Here is a 19,365-nt window from a genome sequence, read left to right as displayed (position 1 = left end):
ACTTGTATAATCAGTATATCTACCGGTTCCGCCTTTAACTTCAGAGCAATAATTCTGTCATTACAAGCAATCTTCTTAACAACACTCCTCACTACACTTTTATGCACCACTATTGCCACACCTCTTTCAGCCCGTTCACCTCCGGAATAATACACTGTATAATCACCGCTTCTTATTTCACCTTGTCCTTTCCACCGCACTTCGCTGACACCTAGAACAGACACTTCATTCTTCTGCATTTCCGTTTTCAAATTCTCCAATTTTCCTGCTTGATTCAAGGTCCTGACATTCCATGTTCCAAACAGAAGTAGCATGTTACAAAATTTTAGACTAGCCCTCAGATGTGATTGGCTATTGTGAACATCGTAATAAACCTCTTGATTCCATAAACTCTTGGGAATTTCTTGGCTAGGTGAGAAGTTGTTGGCTTTGTAAGAAGGACTGTGTTCCATGAGTTATGTGCCACTGAACGGAATGATTCTGTATATCTGCAAATTCATTCCAGAGACTATGGATGCAAGAGTCTAATAGAAAATGAACATCTGTAATATACTTCATTAGTGTTATCATTTTCTTATGTGGAATACATACATCAAGCAAGACAGTTTGAATGTATCGGATGGTGGTGGCCAGTGATACAGAAAATTTTATGACATACTGGATTTTAAGATTGCAGTCTTCTGGATTATGGATGCGTGTAGTTTCTTAGGTGGTTACCAGCATTCAACTTCTGACCTGAAGATAGAGGATCAGGTCCCCACAAATTTTTGGTAACCATATTTGAAACTACATGACTACACAGTGTCATAGCCAAGAGGATTACAGTCTAAATTTTCACCACTGTAAAACCCTCAGATTTCATACTGTGTAACTTTTGATTCACCATCATTTTCAGTACTCAGAAACGACCTACTGATAGCCTGTTCATTGTATCAACTAATTCTCTAAAGAAGTGAAGGATACAATACTAAGCTTGATCTGGTAGTGGTGGACAGTATATGGTACAGGTAGCCCTGAAGTTATGAAAGTAATTTGCACCACTAAAAATTGTTCATAAGGTGAAAATTCATAAATTGAAAATTAAATTTCTGTTACTATACACATAAAAGTCACCGAACTTATGACTATAAGTCATCAGTTGTAGCAGAAATGAAATTCATTAAGTGAAAGATAAGCACAAATTAACATGCCTTGTTGTAGCAGAAATCTGATAATTGAGTGTCTGTATAATGAGGGTTACTTGTATTTGTACTGTGGACTGAGGTGGGTATATTCTTATAAGATGTATGAATATAAGGAGCACATGATCTTTGAGTTGATTGGAAATATTTCACAGTGTTACTCAAGGCACTGATTGTTTCTCAGAGAAACAAAACTCTTGATATAAAGAAATATGCAGTTCTGTATATTATTGGGAAAATTATTGCTACAAACTCTTCACTTTGTTGAGAATTATAGTAGGAGAATTGCATCAGAGGGTAATGAATTTCAGAGACCTAAAATGACTGTCAGAATACTGTTATAAACATTTAACAGTGTTGTTTCAACTGTAATTAATTATTTCTTTCAGGATTGTTTTCTGAATAATGGAGGTCTGAGACATTTTACAGCCTACAAAGCATTTATATGAGGTTGCCAGACTGGAAGTATGTTTTTCATCCTATAAGTGAAGAGTGCCGTTATTTTACTGTGAAATAATGATTTCACAAGAATAATTTTGGAGAGACTGTATAATTATAAATAAATGATTCAGTGAAATATACTAGAAGATCAGAATTTTTGGGTGTTATGGAGACTAGCATCATTCCTTCAGCTGAGAAGATGAGAGTTGCAGACAATAAAACACAAGCAGAAGATGGACTAGAATTAATTAAGAAAGTTATAAATCTTAATAGTGAACAAAGGAAATTGGTTAACAAACTTCTTGATGCCAGTGTTCAGTGTAAAGATATAATTGATATAGTGTTGTCTTCAACAAACCCCATGTTAGATTTACTGCAGAAAGTAGTAAGGGCCGACACTGAAGAATTGAACGTACTAAGAAAGATAACAGAGCTTAATCGCAATGAGTTGGAGCTATCCAGAAAGTTTATATTCCTTTGTAATAGAGAAAAACATTTTATTTGTAAATTTGTGGATTGGTATCTCAGAGATCAAAGTTTAGATTTGCCTTGTTCGTGTTCACCATTAAAGGAAGTTGATGCTGTTGAAGATAATGCAGGACATCTAAGGACTGTGGTTTCAAGTTACGCATCACAACAATGTGAGAATAGTGAAAAGGTTGTGACATGTGAAACTAACCAGGGTGACTCCAGAGGAGAACTGGACAATTCTTGCAGTGAAAAACAGTTTTTTCTGACAGAGGGCGGTACAGGAAACAGAAATATTGCCAAAAAAGTTCAACTTACTGAAAGGTGTGGAAGTTCAGTGGAATGTAGGACTGAAAAGGAAGCTCAGCTAGTGAAACCTGCCATGACAGAACAGAAACTGATGTGTCATAAGCATCTAATCTCACATAGTAATCAGTTTTCTAGAGATATGTATGGAAAACCTGTATCACATGTTGAACAAAATGATGGAGGTTTTCAGCTGAAAGGTGCAAAACAAGTAGGTGATGAAGGACATGAAGGGAGCTGTAGTTCAGCAGTAAGTACACTATGCAACACCTCAAAGACACAGAATAGAACAACAGTACATATAGAGATGTTGCTAAATAAAAATTCTGTTTCACCAGTGAATGAAAATATGGAGGTAGAACAAGAGCAAACATTGGTAGGTGAAACTCTTGTGTTAACAACAGGAAACATGGATAAAAAAGTACATGAACCAGAAAGACATTTTTGCCTGCCTGACATAAACAAAAAATCATTGCAAAGGAATGAAACAGATATAAATGCCTCTCCTTTGTCAGCTGTAAAAAGTACTGAAATACCATCACAAAATGAAATAGGGGATGATTTTCTTTCCCAGGCAGAGGGTAGAATAGAAAGTCAACATGATGTATCATGCGAGGAACATGACAGAACTGTTTACCATAAGGGAACAGAGGGTGGCAGTTGTGTTTTGGTAGCTGGTGAAAATCTGAATACAGTATTGGGAGGTGAAGTACATAAAGTTTGTTCTGCTCTGTCTGAAAAGGAAAGCATGGAAATAATCTCTGATATGCATGATTCTGATTTGATGACAAAGAGACTTACAAACTCATTGCCAGAGAACAGGTGTTCTGTTCAGTCAGAAATTGAAATTGAGAATACAGATTCAAATTTCAGTGGACAGGAATTCCTCCTTCATGAGTCAAAGGTGGAAAAAAGTAAAAGAACAGTTCTTGATAACAGTAGGAAAAAAGATGTCCCATTTTCTCCTGGAAATGCAAACATGAAAAGTGAAAATTTTATGACAACATCAAGGGATGTAACAAAAAATGGCAATGCTCATCTGTCTGGAAAAGAAATAAAAAAAATATCAGATACGCATGATTCTCTTTCGACAGTAAAGAAAGGCACAAACTCAGCGTCTGTAACAAGTTCTTCTGTTCAGCTGAATATTAATAATAAGTGTACAAAATTAAATGACAGTGGACAGAAAGCTGATCCTCTTTGTAACATTACAGATAAAGATACTGTAATTATACCAGAAGACATGAAAGTGAACAGTGAAAATCTGAAGAAATTGTCAGGGAATAAGACAGAGAATGTCATTGCTCATCTGTCTGGAAAGGAAAGCAAGAAAATTATCACAGACACACATCATTCTTTCTTGACAGTGAGAAGTATTGCAGACTCAGAATTAGAGGAAAGTTGTTTGGGCCAAAAAGAAATTGAAAGTGAGGATGCAGAATCAAGTGACCATGGACAGGAACCTCTTCCTCCTCAGAAAAAATTTAGAAGAGATAAAATAAGAGCCCTTGATGACAGTGTGGTGAAAGAAGTCCTATTTTCTTCTAAAAATGTGAAAGTGAACACTGAAAAGCTGAGCACAGTATCAGGAGACAAAATAGAGGAAGTTGATGCTCATCTGACTGGAATGGAAAATAAAATATCAGATCCACATGATTCTTTTTTGTGCAGAAAGCAATGTGCAAACTCGGTATCAAAGAAAAGTTGCCCTGTTCAGCTGAAAATTGGAAGAAAAAATGCACAATCAAATGGCTTTGGACAAAAACCTGCTTCTCTTCAGTCAAAATTGGAAGGAAGCAAAAGAACATCTCTTGATATCAGTACAGAAAAAGAGACATCAGTTCCTTCAGAAAACATGAAAGTGACAACTAAAGATGTGAGGAAAAAATCAGCTTGTGTGTATGGAAAAGGAGGCAAGAAAATGATCACAGACACACACAGTTATCTTTCGAGGGTAAAAAATATTACAAACTCAGAATCAGAGAAAAGTTGTGTGGGCAAGAAAGAAATTGAAAGTAAGGATGCAAAATCAAGAAACCATGTAGAAGAAAAGATCTCACGTCCTCTTAAAAGTGTTAAAATGGAGAGTCAAAATCGGAAAACAATATCAGGGAGAGAAACAGAGAAAGTTGGTCGCTATGTGTTTAGGAAGAAAAAGGAAAAAAGGATCTCAAATTATTTTTTGAGAGAGAGAAGAAATGGAAACTCATTATCAGACAAAACATGTTTTGTTCAGCCAGAAACTGAAAGTGAATATTCACAATCAAATTTTAATAGAGAGGAACCAGTTTATCCTCAATTGAAATTGAAAGATACAAAAAGTGCAGTTCTTGATAAGAGGACAGAAATTTATCAGGAAATAAAGAGAAAAGGCATCAACCCTTCTGTTATTTTGGAAAGTAAATTTGAAGAGGAGGGTAGTGTAGTTGCAGATCATTCATCAACAGAGGAAGCTGATGTATTGCAACCAGGTTCCAAACAAAGTATCCAGCCAACAGAGGAGGTAATTTAGATTTTGGAGAATTCTTCAAGTAGGGGTAACTTCATATAGTCATAGGTAAGCTAAAGTGCTTAATTAGGCACCACACCATGAAGGAAAATGGGAGATTGGAAGTTTAGTTCAAGCTTGACACATTCTTAACCTCTGCATAAAATGGAGGTGAGTCGCCAACTTCACATTGTGACCCATCTACCCTCAGGGAGAGAGCCCCAAGTACCATATTGGATAGAGGGTACATGGGCTCTAATAAATGCCAGCTAATTTAACATATCTGTCTGTTGATGTAATGGTTAATACCATAGACTTGTATTCTAGAAGTGCTTGGTTTGAATCTCTGTAGGGACACCAGCCATCGTATCTGATGTTTTCATGGTTTCCCGAGTCCATCCAGGTAAATGCCAGGGTAGTTCTTGATTAGGTCTTCTTGCTTCTAACAGCAATAGCTCAAGATGACTGAACTGAAATATTTCTCTAATGAACTGCAATAGAGTCAGATTCACAGTTACTTTACAACTAACGGTTTACTGTCAATCAATTAGTCTCGGCAACAAGCCCCTTGAGGCTTATGACTTTTTTTTTTTTGTAACGAACCTTGCAGTCATAGTCCTTATGTAACATCCTCTCTCATGAGAGGATGGGTTTGTCTCTTCTGTGAATAGGCTTTGTCTTTGTCAAGCATACGTATCGCACATGTGTCATGTTGTTGAAAATTCTTCCTTGTGCACCATATACAAGTCCTCTGTCAATCCAGGCTTTGCAGAGCAGATCATGTCTATCTTACTTATCTTATGCTACAACAACAGCTTAGTCATTTCAACGGTCATAAGTTTGACCACTGCCAAGTTTAAGCCTCTTATATTTTCTGTGTGGGTCTTCACCTTGACCTATGCAGCAAACATGTTCATTCTCACGATTTTGTATGACTTCTGCTTGTTTACTGGCCATTTTGCTGTATAATCATATACATATTGAAGGCTGAAAGCCGTGTATAAGTTGTGGACCAGTGTGCACTTTGGGAAATTAGAGTGGCACAGAGAACCTAGTTTTGCAGACACTTCAATTTTAATATATGTCTGCCACTAATTTCCAGATGGGGCAAGCATAAATCATTACTGATCTAATCAGTGCCATATGGAGGGTTAGTTGAACAGCTAACTGGTCCTGCTTGTAATACCTCAGCACAGACTCTGTAGAAAACACTATTACTCGGTTGCAGTGCAGTTGATGCTTAGTGATGGCATGACATATTCCACTGTTGCGTGAGAAACCATCTCCGTGGACTGCACAGGAAACACCATTACAGACCATTTACAGACCACTGCCTATTGTGATTCCACAGTTCTTGCTTTGGATAAATATGCCACAATATGTTAAGGTTTAGTGAATGAATTTAATTTAGTTGTGAACTTGGTGCCCTTAAATTCAAAGTTTTGTATTTTGAGAATTAATATATAAGTACACATAATTCAGACAGTGAATGACTGAATGTAGGAGATGTACGAATTAGTGCTATTTGCAAAGTTTATAATTTGCCCATGGCTTATGCATAAAATTGATCTGAACATTTATTTGTATATGCCCTTTAGTCTCATTCAAAATAACATGAATAATATAGATAAATAATTCCAATTTTTAGATGAAATTAAATGATGATATAAAACATGAAAAAATGCAATTATGTATGAAGAAAATGGGATTCCTTGTGGAAGGGAAAAACATGTTTAACATAGCCACCTCGATGACCCAGTTACTGAATAGAGAAGACAAGAAAATTTCTCCTATATTGATGAGGAAGACGCAACATTTCTTTGATGAAGCCAGAACCATTTATTCATCACTGGAAAAGTACCTACATAAGGTAATAATGTTGTATTATTCCACTCAATATTTTTAAAGCTAGATGCAACAAACATTTATGAGCCTGTAACTGCCAAAATGTGCCAATATTTCTCTGCACAAAAGAAAAAGCATCCATTGTTAATCTTGCCTTCCCTTGATGCACCCTGTTTCCACAGACAAAACTTTGACCACTGAATTATGGTAATGGAGGGAATGAAACTTCTATTATTTAAGTTTCATTGTGTTATATTTAAATCAGATGTTTGAAATTTTGCTTTGATTTTGTTTCTTGATATGTTTACTGTCTTGAGTAATTAGTGCATATGAGTTGACCTTAATTAAACCCATTAGCCAGTAATTAAACTCCAAAAATAAATAACCAAGATTTTTTTTTTCTCTCATTTCAGTTCCAATGTGACAAGAAGAAAAAGACACATGAAAAACTGTCAAATTGTGCTTCTCGAATGCTACAGTGCCTGCTGAAGCTCCAGCATACTATTTCACTGAGAGATAACAAGATAGGAATGAATATGAAGGAGGTCATTGTGCATATCACACATGTGATGGATGTGATAGGAGAAGTTGTTACAATTGCCACTGAGGAGGTATGCATCACTTACCTGCATTGAAAATACTTCATCCAGAGAAACATGTACCTAACAGTAAATTCTAGAACAGTATTTCACATCCTTTTGGACCACATGAACAACCCTTCCTGACTCTTTGGACCATGTTATTTACAATGTTTACCTACTTATATCTACAGTCAACAAAAGTAGGCACTTGTTTGTGTATTTCATTTACCCATTTTACAATAAGAGTTTATATTATTCACGTTTTTGTCTGTTCAAAGATCACCTGACTGTTTTCTTTTTTATTTTATTCCATAATTATTTTCAGAAATGTATTTGTGTTTGCAAAACAATGTGTTTGACTCCAAGCTGTGATCAGTACCACTTAGAAAGAACACTGGTTGAAAATACAAAATATTAGATGTAGTCACCCAAGAAAATCATGTTCCTTAGAAACTGTCATGGACCACACACAGAATGTTCTTGGACCCCATATGGATCATATACTGGGAAAGTGTGTTGAGTATCATGGGTATCTGTACAGTATGTCTGCCACGTACATGTCTTACAAGATGTGTCAAGGTAATTTTGACATTTACAGCTGTTTCAGTTCCAGTAACATTCTCATTTATAGAATGCTTTCCTTATTTTATAAGGAAAAATAGGTGTTCGGTACGGTCATATCCATGTGTTGAACTTCTGCTGCAGATTTTCCAACCAGCTGACAGATTTTTATGAAATCATGCCATCTGTTTTGTGAGGATCAGACCATAAAAAGTCACCCATTTCTTCTATCTTCTCTCAGTCTTTTGTTATTGATTTCTTGCTAGCATTTTCCTACCTTTGTGAAGTCTCATAGTTTGAGTTGTTCCATAGGCCTCTCTCCATTCATATTTAATTCTCATACCCTTCTAAGTATTCTTGTTGTATCCATTCTATTCATTCATTTTAGTGATTTCTCTTCTAATTCTATTAACAAACTTTAGATCCCACTTTCTTCACTGAAAATTGTATTTCTAATCATGTCACTTACTATTTTATCCTCAGTAATTCCTAAAAGTTTACTTGAATTTTACTTTTGTTTTTCTCTGTAAGCATCCATATCTCAGCATCAAATGTAAAATTGATCTAAAAATATACTTTATAAATTGTTGTTTTCAACTGTTTTAGGACCGCTCTATTCTTTAATTTTTTAAAATAATTTTGTAGACGTTACGTATGTTATCCAGAAAGTAAGTTCCGATGGGCTATTGAAAAAGAAAACAAGAAATCATATCCAAACCATTTATGTTGCCATTTGATGTGCATACTGTACGCTGCTTTTTGACGTAGTTTCCACCGTTGTTGAGGCACTTGTAGAGGGCACCAGTTTTTGTATCCCAGCATCATAGAATGATGCAGCTTGTAATGCAAACCACGTGTTAATGGCTTCTTTGATCTTGTCATGGAACCTCGGCCACCAAGGAAAGTTTTCAGATGCAGGAACATATGAAACTCACTTGGCGCTAAGTCTGGGCTGTAAGGGGGATGATTGAATTGTTCCCAGCCAAATGTGATGAGATGTTTCATTGCAGCAGCAGAACTTTGTAATTAAAATTAATCAACATTTTAATGTTATTTCCAGTGTGGTTGTCATCCACCCATTTAAAAAATGTTTGTTTGATAGTATTTCTTGTTGTTGGATTTAGTTGTACTGCATTCCATTTGCAGCTTGGGTAGTATCTGTAATATGTAGATAATTTGTTGTGTTATTCTTTTTGTATGGTGTTATTACACTGTTTTAGTATTTGTTTTGTAATGTTTAAGCTTATCTTTATGTTTTCTTGGCTGCATCATTATTTATTAGTATTTTCTGTGTACATATTTTGGTGAGTTTCTTTCTCAAACAAAATTTGTTAAAGTTTATGTTTGCATTACAGCATAACAGTTTTTGCTTACAATTCATATAATTGTATGTCTTTAGCGTGACTGCTATTCATAATATTGTGTTTAATGATCCTGTTTCATTAATGTATCCTTAGTACACACATATTTCTAGTTTCTAGAATACCGAATGATGGACGAAGTTCAAAAACCCAGTAATTCTGACATGTGTATCTGTCTTAAATGCAACTTATTAGCTAGTCACCCTTCTTTCTTACTACATGTTTCAGCTGTATGTAGTGAGAAAGAAGGGTGACTAGATAATAAGTTGCATTTAAGATGGAAATATATGTGTGCAAAGGTTTATATGCATTATTTACTTTGCCAGGCATATGAAGCAGAACCTTGTAAGTAAGAGTGGATTGTTGCTTCTTATTATTTTTCTGTATCTTTGGGTTTGAGTATTATGAAATGTTGAACCATCATTTCAACATTAACGGTATTCGTAGACAATTTGAAACCTTATCAGACTTTCCTTGTGTTACTGTGTGTGTTTGATGTGAATTAGCCTTCATGGGGGGGGGGGTTCTTCAGAACTATTGGTGTTTGTCTGTTGTTTTCCACTGGTGTAGAGAGACCTTAGAGCCCTAACAAAACACTGTACACCATCGGCAAACTGCAGTTTTTAGATCCCTGCTATAGAAGTAATTGTCCATAGCTTCAGGAGACTTTGGGTTGATTATGTTGTGGCTCTATGTGTAACAGGTCAAAGTGGCGGGCACCATAGCTCAGGTGGTTAGTCACTGGCTTCCCACTGTGGGGACCCGGGTTTGATCCTGGGTCTGGTCGAGTGGGAATTGTGGTGGACGAAGTGGCACTGGGGCGGGTTTTCTCCGAGTATTTTGGTTTCCCTTGCCAATCTTCATTCCACCAAATTCTCCATCATCATAATCACCCAGGGCAGGCTACAATAGGCCCATCAGTGGCCGCTGTGCCGAGTGGACCCAGTAGGACTCCAACCCCCACTAAGCGAATTGAAAAAAAAAACAGGTCAGAGTGGCACAGCCAGGCCTGTTATTATGTGACTGTCAGAGAGTTAATTTCATCTGGGTCTCTAATGGAGCACAGCAAGGTGTATTTGGCTTACAATCTGAGTTCTGGACCTTTATTTGTTTGTGGAGCTCAGTGAGGGGAGTCCCTCATCCTTAAATTTTGACCTCCCCTTGGGGACATACAAGTTGAAAATCCTGCTGAAACCATGGAACAGCACCATTGAGATAGGAAAGATCCCCACTCACGAGACAGGAGTTTTATAGTAATGTCTAAGAAATATGTAATCTTAGAACAACAGAAACAAAAACAGTGATGACAACAACAACAACATACTCCATTTGTTGTAGGAACAAGCGAATGTCATCATCAATTAGTGATGTAGATGGTTATATTTTCATCAGAAGGTTACTGAATTATATTTTAAAGATACTACTGTTTATACATGCACTGGTGGGAAATTCAGATGTACTTACACAGGATTTTTCTTCCATAAGGTTACCTACACAAAAGTATGATATACCCTGATTCTCAGTGTACTTATACTATAATAATTGACAACAATGGCCGATGTGATAAATCTAAGTAGATTTGGCAAACTCAGAATGATGATGTTTTGATGAATTTGGAGATGATGCAGTAGTGTTCAGCATGAAAAGTGAGTCGGTGAAGATGTAAGAGATGGTTAAAGAATGGTAAAGGTGGCACATAAAAGTGGCAGAAGGCTGTGTAAGAGAAAGGAAAACTTTAAGAGCCCCTTTGCAAACCCCTGACACCAGATCAGGACATACCTATCCCAACTTCCTCTGTAATTATGGCAAATTTTCTATCTATTTTGAGATAATTCGGTAAAAATTTATTATGAAATTGCCTCATTTTTTACCTCATAATTGTGAAAATAAAGTAGAAAGTAGACATTTTTCATGCTGAAGATGAAGGGGCATGACATTGTTTCATGTCCAAGTTCATGTTATTCAAAGATGGTATAGTGTACTGCCTTGATAATGCTATGTATTTTCCTTTAAATTTAAGATTCACAAAGAAAGTCATCTTCATAGTCATCTCCGTGAAAACCTCAAAACTTACATTAAGATTCATAAGTTTGAATTTTTTATATTCAATTATATTTTCAGATTTTTTAATTTATTTTGCATTTTTAAATGTGGATGTTACTATCACTGTTATCAGTATTAATGTTGCCTAATTTTATTTGTTTAGCCTGACACCAAACTGCTTGAAGGGTTTGTGCTAAATGACTGCTATATAAAATTGGTAAGTTTCTGGTTTATATAAGTATTTCTTTATAAGTTTTCAAAGGAAAAGGTAATAAAGGAATATGTCCAGCCCCATAAGTTGATGACCAGTGCATAGATTTCTGAAAAAAAAAAATAATATTCAAAGTAAAGGCTATAATACATTTTAAATACAACTCTCCAATGAAGGTGGTTGGAGCGCCATCATTTTAGGCTAATGCTTGCCCAATTGTATTTTGAAAGCATAAGGAGATCACCTGGGATTGATACAGTATATTTAGATGCATTTTTTATGTTCAGTGTAATGACCTACAGTGAATTTGATGTAAAACAGTTATGTGTGTAATGACGTTAATATTGGTTATGCAGTTCATTGTTAGATATTGCTGTGGGAATAACACAAGAAACTATAACTTTCTGAGAAAATAATTCCTGCAGTTAATATTAAGAATGTAACTTTGTTTATATTTATTTATCTCTTTATTTATGGTTTATTTAATGACACTCATTGCCTTGGATTGTGTAATGTTTATTGGTAAGATGTTTAGTGAGTAATGAATTGGAAAGAATGTGGAAGGAAGCGATCATGTCTTAATTTGAGGTACTATCCTGATGTTTCTCAGAAAGCCATCAAAGCCTTAGGACAGGCAGTCTGTTGATTGAGATACGAACCCAGAACTTCCAAAGGAATGCTACCCACTGACTGCAATGTTTGGTGAACTTTCTTTTAATTCTTGCAGTTCATAGCTCTTCTTATATTTGATGTTCGATAGAAAATTGTGTAGGAAAAAATAGCCTGATTTGAGAAGTTTCTGAAATTCAAGCATGCCGGCTTTCAGGATGATATTTAGTGAAGGCAGTATGAAACTTGCATGTATGAATATATACACGTGTGTGTGCATGTGCATGTGTGAAAGGGGTGGTTCATAAAGTCTCGCCCTTGCACTGCGACCTTCAATGATCTATTGTCCTTCCCCTTTGATTAACCACTTATTAATGCTACACTTTGAATGAAACATAGGACTTTATTTATGGGGTTGTCATAATAGTCACTTGGTTCCATAAAGAACTGGCCCAGGTGATGAAATTTTAAATAAACTGTGGACTCACAATCATGTAAGATATGTGTGGCTGATTCATCTTCTTCTAGGCACCTTTCACAAGTTGGGTTATCTGTCAATCCCAGTTTGAAAAGGTGTCCTTTCAGATGGCATTGTCCAGTAAATAGTCCTACCACCCATCTTAATTGGTCTCTGTTTAATTTCAACAGATCCTTCTTTCTTTTGGCAGAGGGCCTAGATATAAGTCCCTTTGCCTGTTTGAGTCCGGTTGTGGATTCCCAGTGTCTTTTGTGATATATATTCATCCAGTCCCTGACCCCTTTCTTGGCAACTCCAATTGAGATGCCACAAGCTGGTTCAGATCCTGTTCTTGCCAGCTGATCTGCCGTTTCATTATCAACAATGCCCTCATGACCTGGCATTCATATCAGCTGAACTCCATTATGTTTGGCCAATTGTATGAGGGGTTGGTGGCAGCCCCAGACCAATTTTGAAGTGATCTGGTGTTTACCAAGTGCTTTAATTGCAGTTTGACTATCCAATAGAATATAGATGTTCCAATTTTTATAGTTTCTGTCTAATTTCTCAACTGCGTATGCCTTAATGGCATACACTTCCGCCTAGAAGACTGTTGTGTACTGACTGAGGCTGAAACTAAGTTTCTGCCTTGTTCCATTGCAGTACACCCCAGCTCCCATGCCTTTGTTTGTCTTGGAACTACCTGTATATCAGATTAGTCCCCCCTTTCTGTCTGGTTGTAACCCTTCTTTGCATTCACTTCTATCAGGGAACCTGATTGTGAAGGGTTTATCATAAACTTGTTTTGGTATCTTTTTGTCTGACCCCCATCTGTAGGATGTTTTTTCTTTTCCATATCCTGAATCATGTATGCATGTCCAAAATCTTCAGATTTAGGTTTCCATTGATTATTACAACGTAATCTGTAATTTCCTACCTTGGCCTCTGTTTCCACCTGAAGGTGCAGTGGGGGGAGTCTAAGGAGGACTTCCATCGCAGCTGTTGGAGCTGTTCTCATTGCTCCTGTAATTTTCAAGTAGGCCTCCTTTGCAGTTTGCTAAGTTCTGCCTGACTTGCTTTGAGTTTAACTGTGGGCAACCATATAGTGGCAGCATAGGTAACTGGGTTTTACCGCTGCAGTGTATATCCAATATACCACCCATGGTGTCAGTTCCCAAGTTCTCCCAAACATGCATCTGCATGTCCAGAAAGCCTTGTAGGCCTTATTGACTGCCTTATGCAGCTGTTTTTTCCATGTCAGTCCCTTGTCTAAAGTTATTCCAAGGTACTTGACTTCACTGGATAGCTGGATCATATTACTGAAGAGGATTGGTTCCTTAAGCCCCTTTATGTCCCTCTTCCTAGTAAATGGTATAATTAACATCTTGTATGGATTTATATACAGATTTGTTCTTTTGCACCACTCTTGAACTCTGTGCAGAGCTGTTTGCAAGACCTCTGACACACTGTGAGGGAATTTCTCAATGATTAGGATTGCTATATCAGCATATCCAACTGTATAGTAGTCATTACTGTTGAGCCCCCAAAGATGATCATCCATGACCAGGCTCTACAGCAGAAGGGAAAGCACTCCTCCCTGTGGACACCCTCTCACCACAGACACCCTCAGGGTCTCCCCAGTCAATGTAGCACTTATATTCCTGCTTTCCTGCTTAGCACAGATCCATCTATTGCGGACTCAATATCATGCCTTCCAGCAGCTTGTATTATCCTGTCAAATGATGTTCTGTCAAAAGGTCCCTCTATGCCAAGGAATGCTCCAAGGGCAATATCCTTGTACTGGATAGCACTTTCTATGTGTGTTACCACATTATGCAGTGCGGTTTCAGTAGAATTACCCAATTAGTAAGCAAGTTGGTTTCAGTACAGAGAATGAATCTTCAATGCACCATCCGTAATGTGTCTGCCTATCTACTAGTTTCTCCATCGTTCTCAAAAGGAAAGCCAACAGGCTGATAGGACAGTAGACCTTAGCCTCAGTATAGTCAAGTTTCCTGGGCTTTGGATGTCACTTTGACTTGCCTCCAGGCCATAGGAATAAAACCATATGCCTTGCAGGCTCTGAATATGCGGCATAGGTGTGGGACTAGATGTTCCACACCTTGCTGCAGAAGTGCCAGTACATTTCCATCTGTTTCTGTATACTTAAATAGTTTGAAGATACTTAACGCCCATCTAATTTTTGATTGATTGATCATATGTTTGGCCAGGTTCCCGTCTCCCCTGTTCCTTATGTGTCCACATACTCCCAGGTTCTGCTGGCCCCGTCCATCACCAAAATCATCAGTCAGTTTTGAATCAGGGAAGTGAACTCTGAACAGCTCTTTCAATGTCCCTTTTCCAGTTTTGGTGTACTGACCATCAGGTAGCTTGATAGTACTAACCTTGTTAGTCGCCCATTTTGCCATGATCTTTATGAGTCTGGCACCGTCCGGTACATCACTGATTTGGCAGTTCCTCCTCCATGAAGATCGTTTGACTTTCCTTATTTCTTTATTATAACAGGTGAGGGTTTCTTTATAGATGTCATATTGCCCTGTTCTTTTTGCTTTATTGAGTAGCTTTCTTGTTTTTGTTCTCAGCCCACTCAGCTTTTATTCCACCAAGATGCATTCCTTCCTAAGGAAGTGGTCTTGGATGGACAATTTTGATAATAGGACAAGATAATGGCCTTTTTCAGCTGGTGAACAGACCGATCTGTGTCCCTTATCATGTGTGTAGTTCATGAAATAATCTCCAGATTCAACTTTAGGTCGTCCTTGTACGACTCCCAATTGGTTCTCTTGGGATTCCTAAAGGTAACTTAATTTGTTGTTATGTTACCTATTTGAAAGCATATGTATCTGTGGTCTGATAAAGACGGCTTATCAGATACATGCCAATTACTTACTAGGTTTCCGATTTTATTTGTCCCAAGTGTCAAGTCAATAACCTCCTTCCTATTGCAGATCACAAAGATAGGTTCATTACCATGGTTTAGAATATTCAGGTTTGAACTCACCAGAAAATCCATAAGGCTTTCTCCCCTTGCATTGGTGCTGATGCTTCCCCACAAAATGTGATGTGCATTGGCATCACACCCAACCATGAATTGCTTTTTCCTGATATGGCGGTAGTCTTATGATGTGTCTCATTTCCTTAGTCGATGGTTCATCTGAGTCATAGGGAAGGTAGGTTGAAGCAACAGTGAACTCCTCACAACCTCCACAATATGTATAGTGTGACATGTTGACCCCTACCTCCCCAGCGGCATGTGGCGGTAACGTAGCGCTCGCGTAATAGGCGAGTCATCACCCCGCCACTCTCCCCGCGGTGACGTGCCGAGCGGAACCAAAGTGAGCCGAGCGGAGCCGAAGTTAGCTGAGCCCCGCATCTTGGTAGCTATGCAACGCGCAGTGACGCAACACGGTGACGCGGAACCGCTTCCTACTGTGACGTGGCACGCAACAGGCAACACTGCAGCTATATAAGGGAACTGCACAGCAGCTACGAGTCAGTTGTACTGTGGCAGTCGCAGAGATCAGTAGTAGCCTGCGAGTTGAGTTGTAACGTAACAGTCGCTGAGTTGAGTCATAATGTGACAGTCGCCGAGTGTGTTATCAACAGTTCTCCAGTCAGCCGACTACAGTTGGAATATAGCAGCAGTCGCGGAAAGAAGAACCAGACGTTTGTGTAATTGGGAGTGTGTGATACAGTGATACATAGCTCCCCTACTGTAAACGGGTAGACTACTGAAGATAGTGTGAAGAGATTTTGTTGTAGGGTTTGTAAAGTGTGGAAACCCCGCAACAGTGGTAACAGATTAATGCGATTAGGGTTATAAAGTGTGAAACCCCGCAACTGTGTGATAAGTAATTGTAGCCGTTACTTGTAGATTGTTCAGTAAACCAATTAACGATCTCTACGGCGTATTCAGTAACGAAACACGTTACAATATGTTATCCTCACCATTGTTGCATCCCTGGAACAGAACTCCAGCAAATGCAAGGCATTAATATGACTCCTGATGTAAATAGAGGATCTTGCATTATTATTAGGTGCAAAAGAATTGACTGTTCCCCCTGTACTGGTTAAACCTCTTATTTGGCCTTTGTATAACCAAGGTTCCTGAATAAGTGCTGCATCTACCTTTCCCTCAGCTAGCTGCTGACATAAAGTTGCTGTGGTGTAGATTAATCTGAAGGAATTTTATGATGTGTGTGTGTGTGTGTGCGCGTGTGCACACATATTTCAAGTTCGTGTATGTATGTGCGTTCTCATTTTTTCTTTCCATTTGGGTAGGGGTCAGTCTCCATCCTCTCTCCCATAGCTTCCTCCCTCTAATCAGACTGGGTTCCATTCAGTGGGGTCCCCTGATCTGCATAAGTGGGTTTTGTTTTGTGAGAAATTTCCTCTTCCCTCTCTACTGCTCTACTCCAGTCATCTGAGGGAGTGGGTATCCCATCCCTCCCCTCAGAGACTGATTTTAAGAATGCTGTATCGAGCTCAGTTTCTTTCTGATGCTGTGCTTCAGGATCTTTCAGGACTTTAACAGTTCCCTGTGAGAGTCCTCTAAAGATCTCATGTCTGGTCCTCTTTATGGTAGTATAAGAGTCCTGGTCTGTGAGTAAGATAAGCCTCTGGCCTTTTGACTCAGATTGCTTATCGAGTACCCTCCAGTGCTCAGTATGGAATCGTGGATTGAAGTTCTTAATCCATTTCAGCAGCTCTTCCTAATTCTGGGCAACTTCATCCCTTATCTCAAGAGCCACTTTGATAGGCTTGGGTAGGTTCCTGGCATCAGAAGCCTTTAGCCTGGTCCCTGATTCTAGCCTGTAGTTGTTAATAGCTTTGACGAGCCATTGACCAGACTGTTGGTTGGCATATATATAATTAAGTGCACCTTCCTCCAGTCTGTAGGACTTCAGGTGTGGTAGTTCTCTGATTGGAGTCCCATGTAATATCTCCCCCAGTATTTCCAGAATGTAATTCTGGTCATCTTCTGTTAGGTTGTCTTCAGGATATGTTTCGCTGAAGACAGCTATCTTTGTATTGGTCAGAGCCTCATTGTAAGTCCCTGGTCCCATAGAATCCCTGGGCCTTTTTGGAACTCTGGCCGTTTCTGTAGGGGTACTGCCTTCTGACCTTGGCCTCTTAAGGGTTTCAGTATGGGTTTCTCCCTGCTTGGGTGTGCCTGCATTTCCTGGTTGCTGAATACCCTCAGTTCCTGCTGCTCTTGCCTTTTTTAATTTTCATCTGGTGCATCCAGACAATGCCTTCTTTCTGATATGTTGAGTTTTTGGACTTTATCCATCGTCCATCGTCCATGCCTTCTTTGCCAGACACGGAGTTCACCTACTCCAGAGACTAGGTCTCTGCTGTAGGTATGCTAGAAGTACTAGCTCCATGCAGTGGTATTTCAGTACTGCTGACTCCCAAGAGAGGGGTCCTTGGTTCTACCTCGGGCAGGTTTCTCACCATTGGTTCACCCAGCCTTTCTGAAATTTCAACAGCAGGTCCGTTGGTTGCAGCCAGGCCCCTTAACAGTGAACCGGAGCTTCCAGGCTCTTGCTGAAGCATTTCTCCTTGAGGGGGAGTTCCTCTTCTGTTTTAGGTCCTTAGAACCGGTCTTTTCTTTTGCTTTGGCTTCCATAGTGGTCCCACTAGTCATAGGAATGTAGAAGGTTGCCACCCACAGCACCCCATTTGGGTGGAAGGCATGAATACAACGGGGTTCTGCCTGGTGCCCCAAGGGGATCATTCACAACACCAGCTAATAACCACTCCAGTGCCACGCAGCCCTCAGCATGATGCCTCACACCTTGGCTTNGGGGGGGGGGGGGGAATCCCAGATGACAAGTGGGAGTGGGACACCAGCTAATCATAAGGTTGTGACCAGGGAAACTTGCATGAAGAAATCGCCCCTAGGGGTGGCATATAAGCCCCCTCATTCTCACCCCTCCACATGAGTTGAGCCAAAAGGCTTGCGGTACCTTAACAGTACTCTAGGGAAACAACTTAAGTAGACAAAGCTACCCCCATATGAGTGCTCTCCTGCATTTGTCCCAGGCAAACCATAGTAATCCCCGTGAGTCATCATGCCAGTGCATGGCAGGCTCTGGTCATAAAACACCATTGCCCTTTATGGGAACTTAGCTGCCAGTCGTCATACCAATTCAGATCCCGAGACTGTCGCTGCCCAGCGAGGATCACAAGGAGGTGTCCCAAAGGTGTGTCCCAGTGCACCCTGTGGTCCATGATGTGGCCCCACCAGAGAAGCAGTCGTAGTTCGGCCAACCTCATTGACGATCGTATCATTACTACCTGAAACATATGACCTAAAGAAGGTCACCGTTACTCCCGCCAAGGCAGTATGAAACTTGAATATAAATGCATCATTTAGGAAATTGATTGGGTTTAACTTAGAACTGTGTTGTTTTTAAACTCTGTGCTGTCACATGTCAGTTAACTTTCTCATGGTTCTAAACTTATAATCCCTTCAAGTGGCATGTCTTCTGGTTTTGTTGACACATGATAATAATTTTACAACTATAGCAATTCAGCTTTCTTGTCTTTAATAAGTAGGTGCTTACTAATCATAAACTTAATATCTGCATTTAATTTTTGCTATGGTGCATGCTCATGACCACCTGGATGAGTATTGCATTTTTCTAAATCAATACCATCATCAGTCCTCAAGTTAAAATATTACTGCTGGTACAATAATACTTGGAAATTTAAAATCTCCTGTTTCCAGAAAATAAAGGGTAAAATGATTGAAATCTGGTAAACAGTTTATCCTTTGTGTATGAG

General features: G+C 38.9%; 1 protein-coding gene across 5 annotated transcripts in view; it reads left to right on the top strand.

Moving 5' to 3' along the window:
• The window catches only part of LOC111864357, a 45,809-nt gene that overhangs the window by 5,324 nt on the left and 21,120 nt on the right, over positions 1–19,365 (top strand). For all 5 annotated transcript variants that reach the window (XM_023851558.2, XM_023851555.2, XM_023851557.2 and 2 more), the window contains 4 exons: positions 1,571–4,899; positions 6,533–6,754; positions 7,143–7,340; positions 11,439–11,492. In XM_023851558.2, the coding sequence (XP_023707326.1) occupies positions 1,789–4,899; positions 6,533–6,754; positions 7,143–7,340; positions 11,439–11,492 (3,585 nt within the window). In that variant the 5' untranslated portion in view covers positions 1,571–1,788. The remainder of the gene's footprint in view (positions 1–1,570; positions 4,900–6,532; positions 6,755–7,142; positions 7,341–11,438; positions 11,493–19,365) is intronic.

Source organism: Cryptotermes secundus, unplaced genomic scaffold (assembly GCF_002891405.2).
Source record: "Cryptotermes secundus unplaced genomic scaffold, Csec_1.0 scaffold312, whole genome shotgun sequence".
Lineage (NCBI taxonomy): Eukaryota > Metazoa > Arthropoda > Insecta > Blattodea > Kalotermitidae > Cryptotermes > Cryptotermes secundus.
Note: the sequence above shows the minus strand (reverse complement) of the source record. Positions and strands in the feature narration are given on the sequence as shown.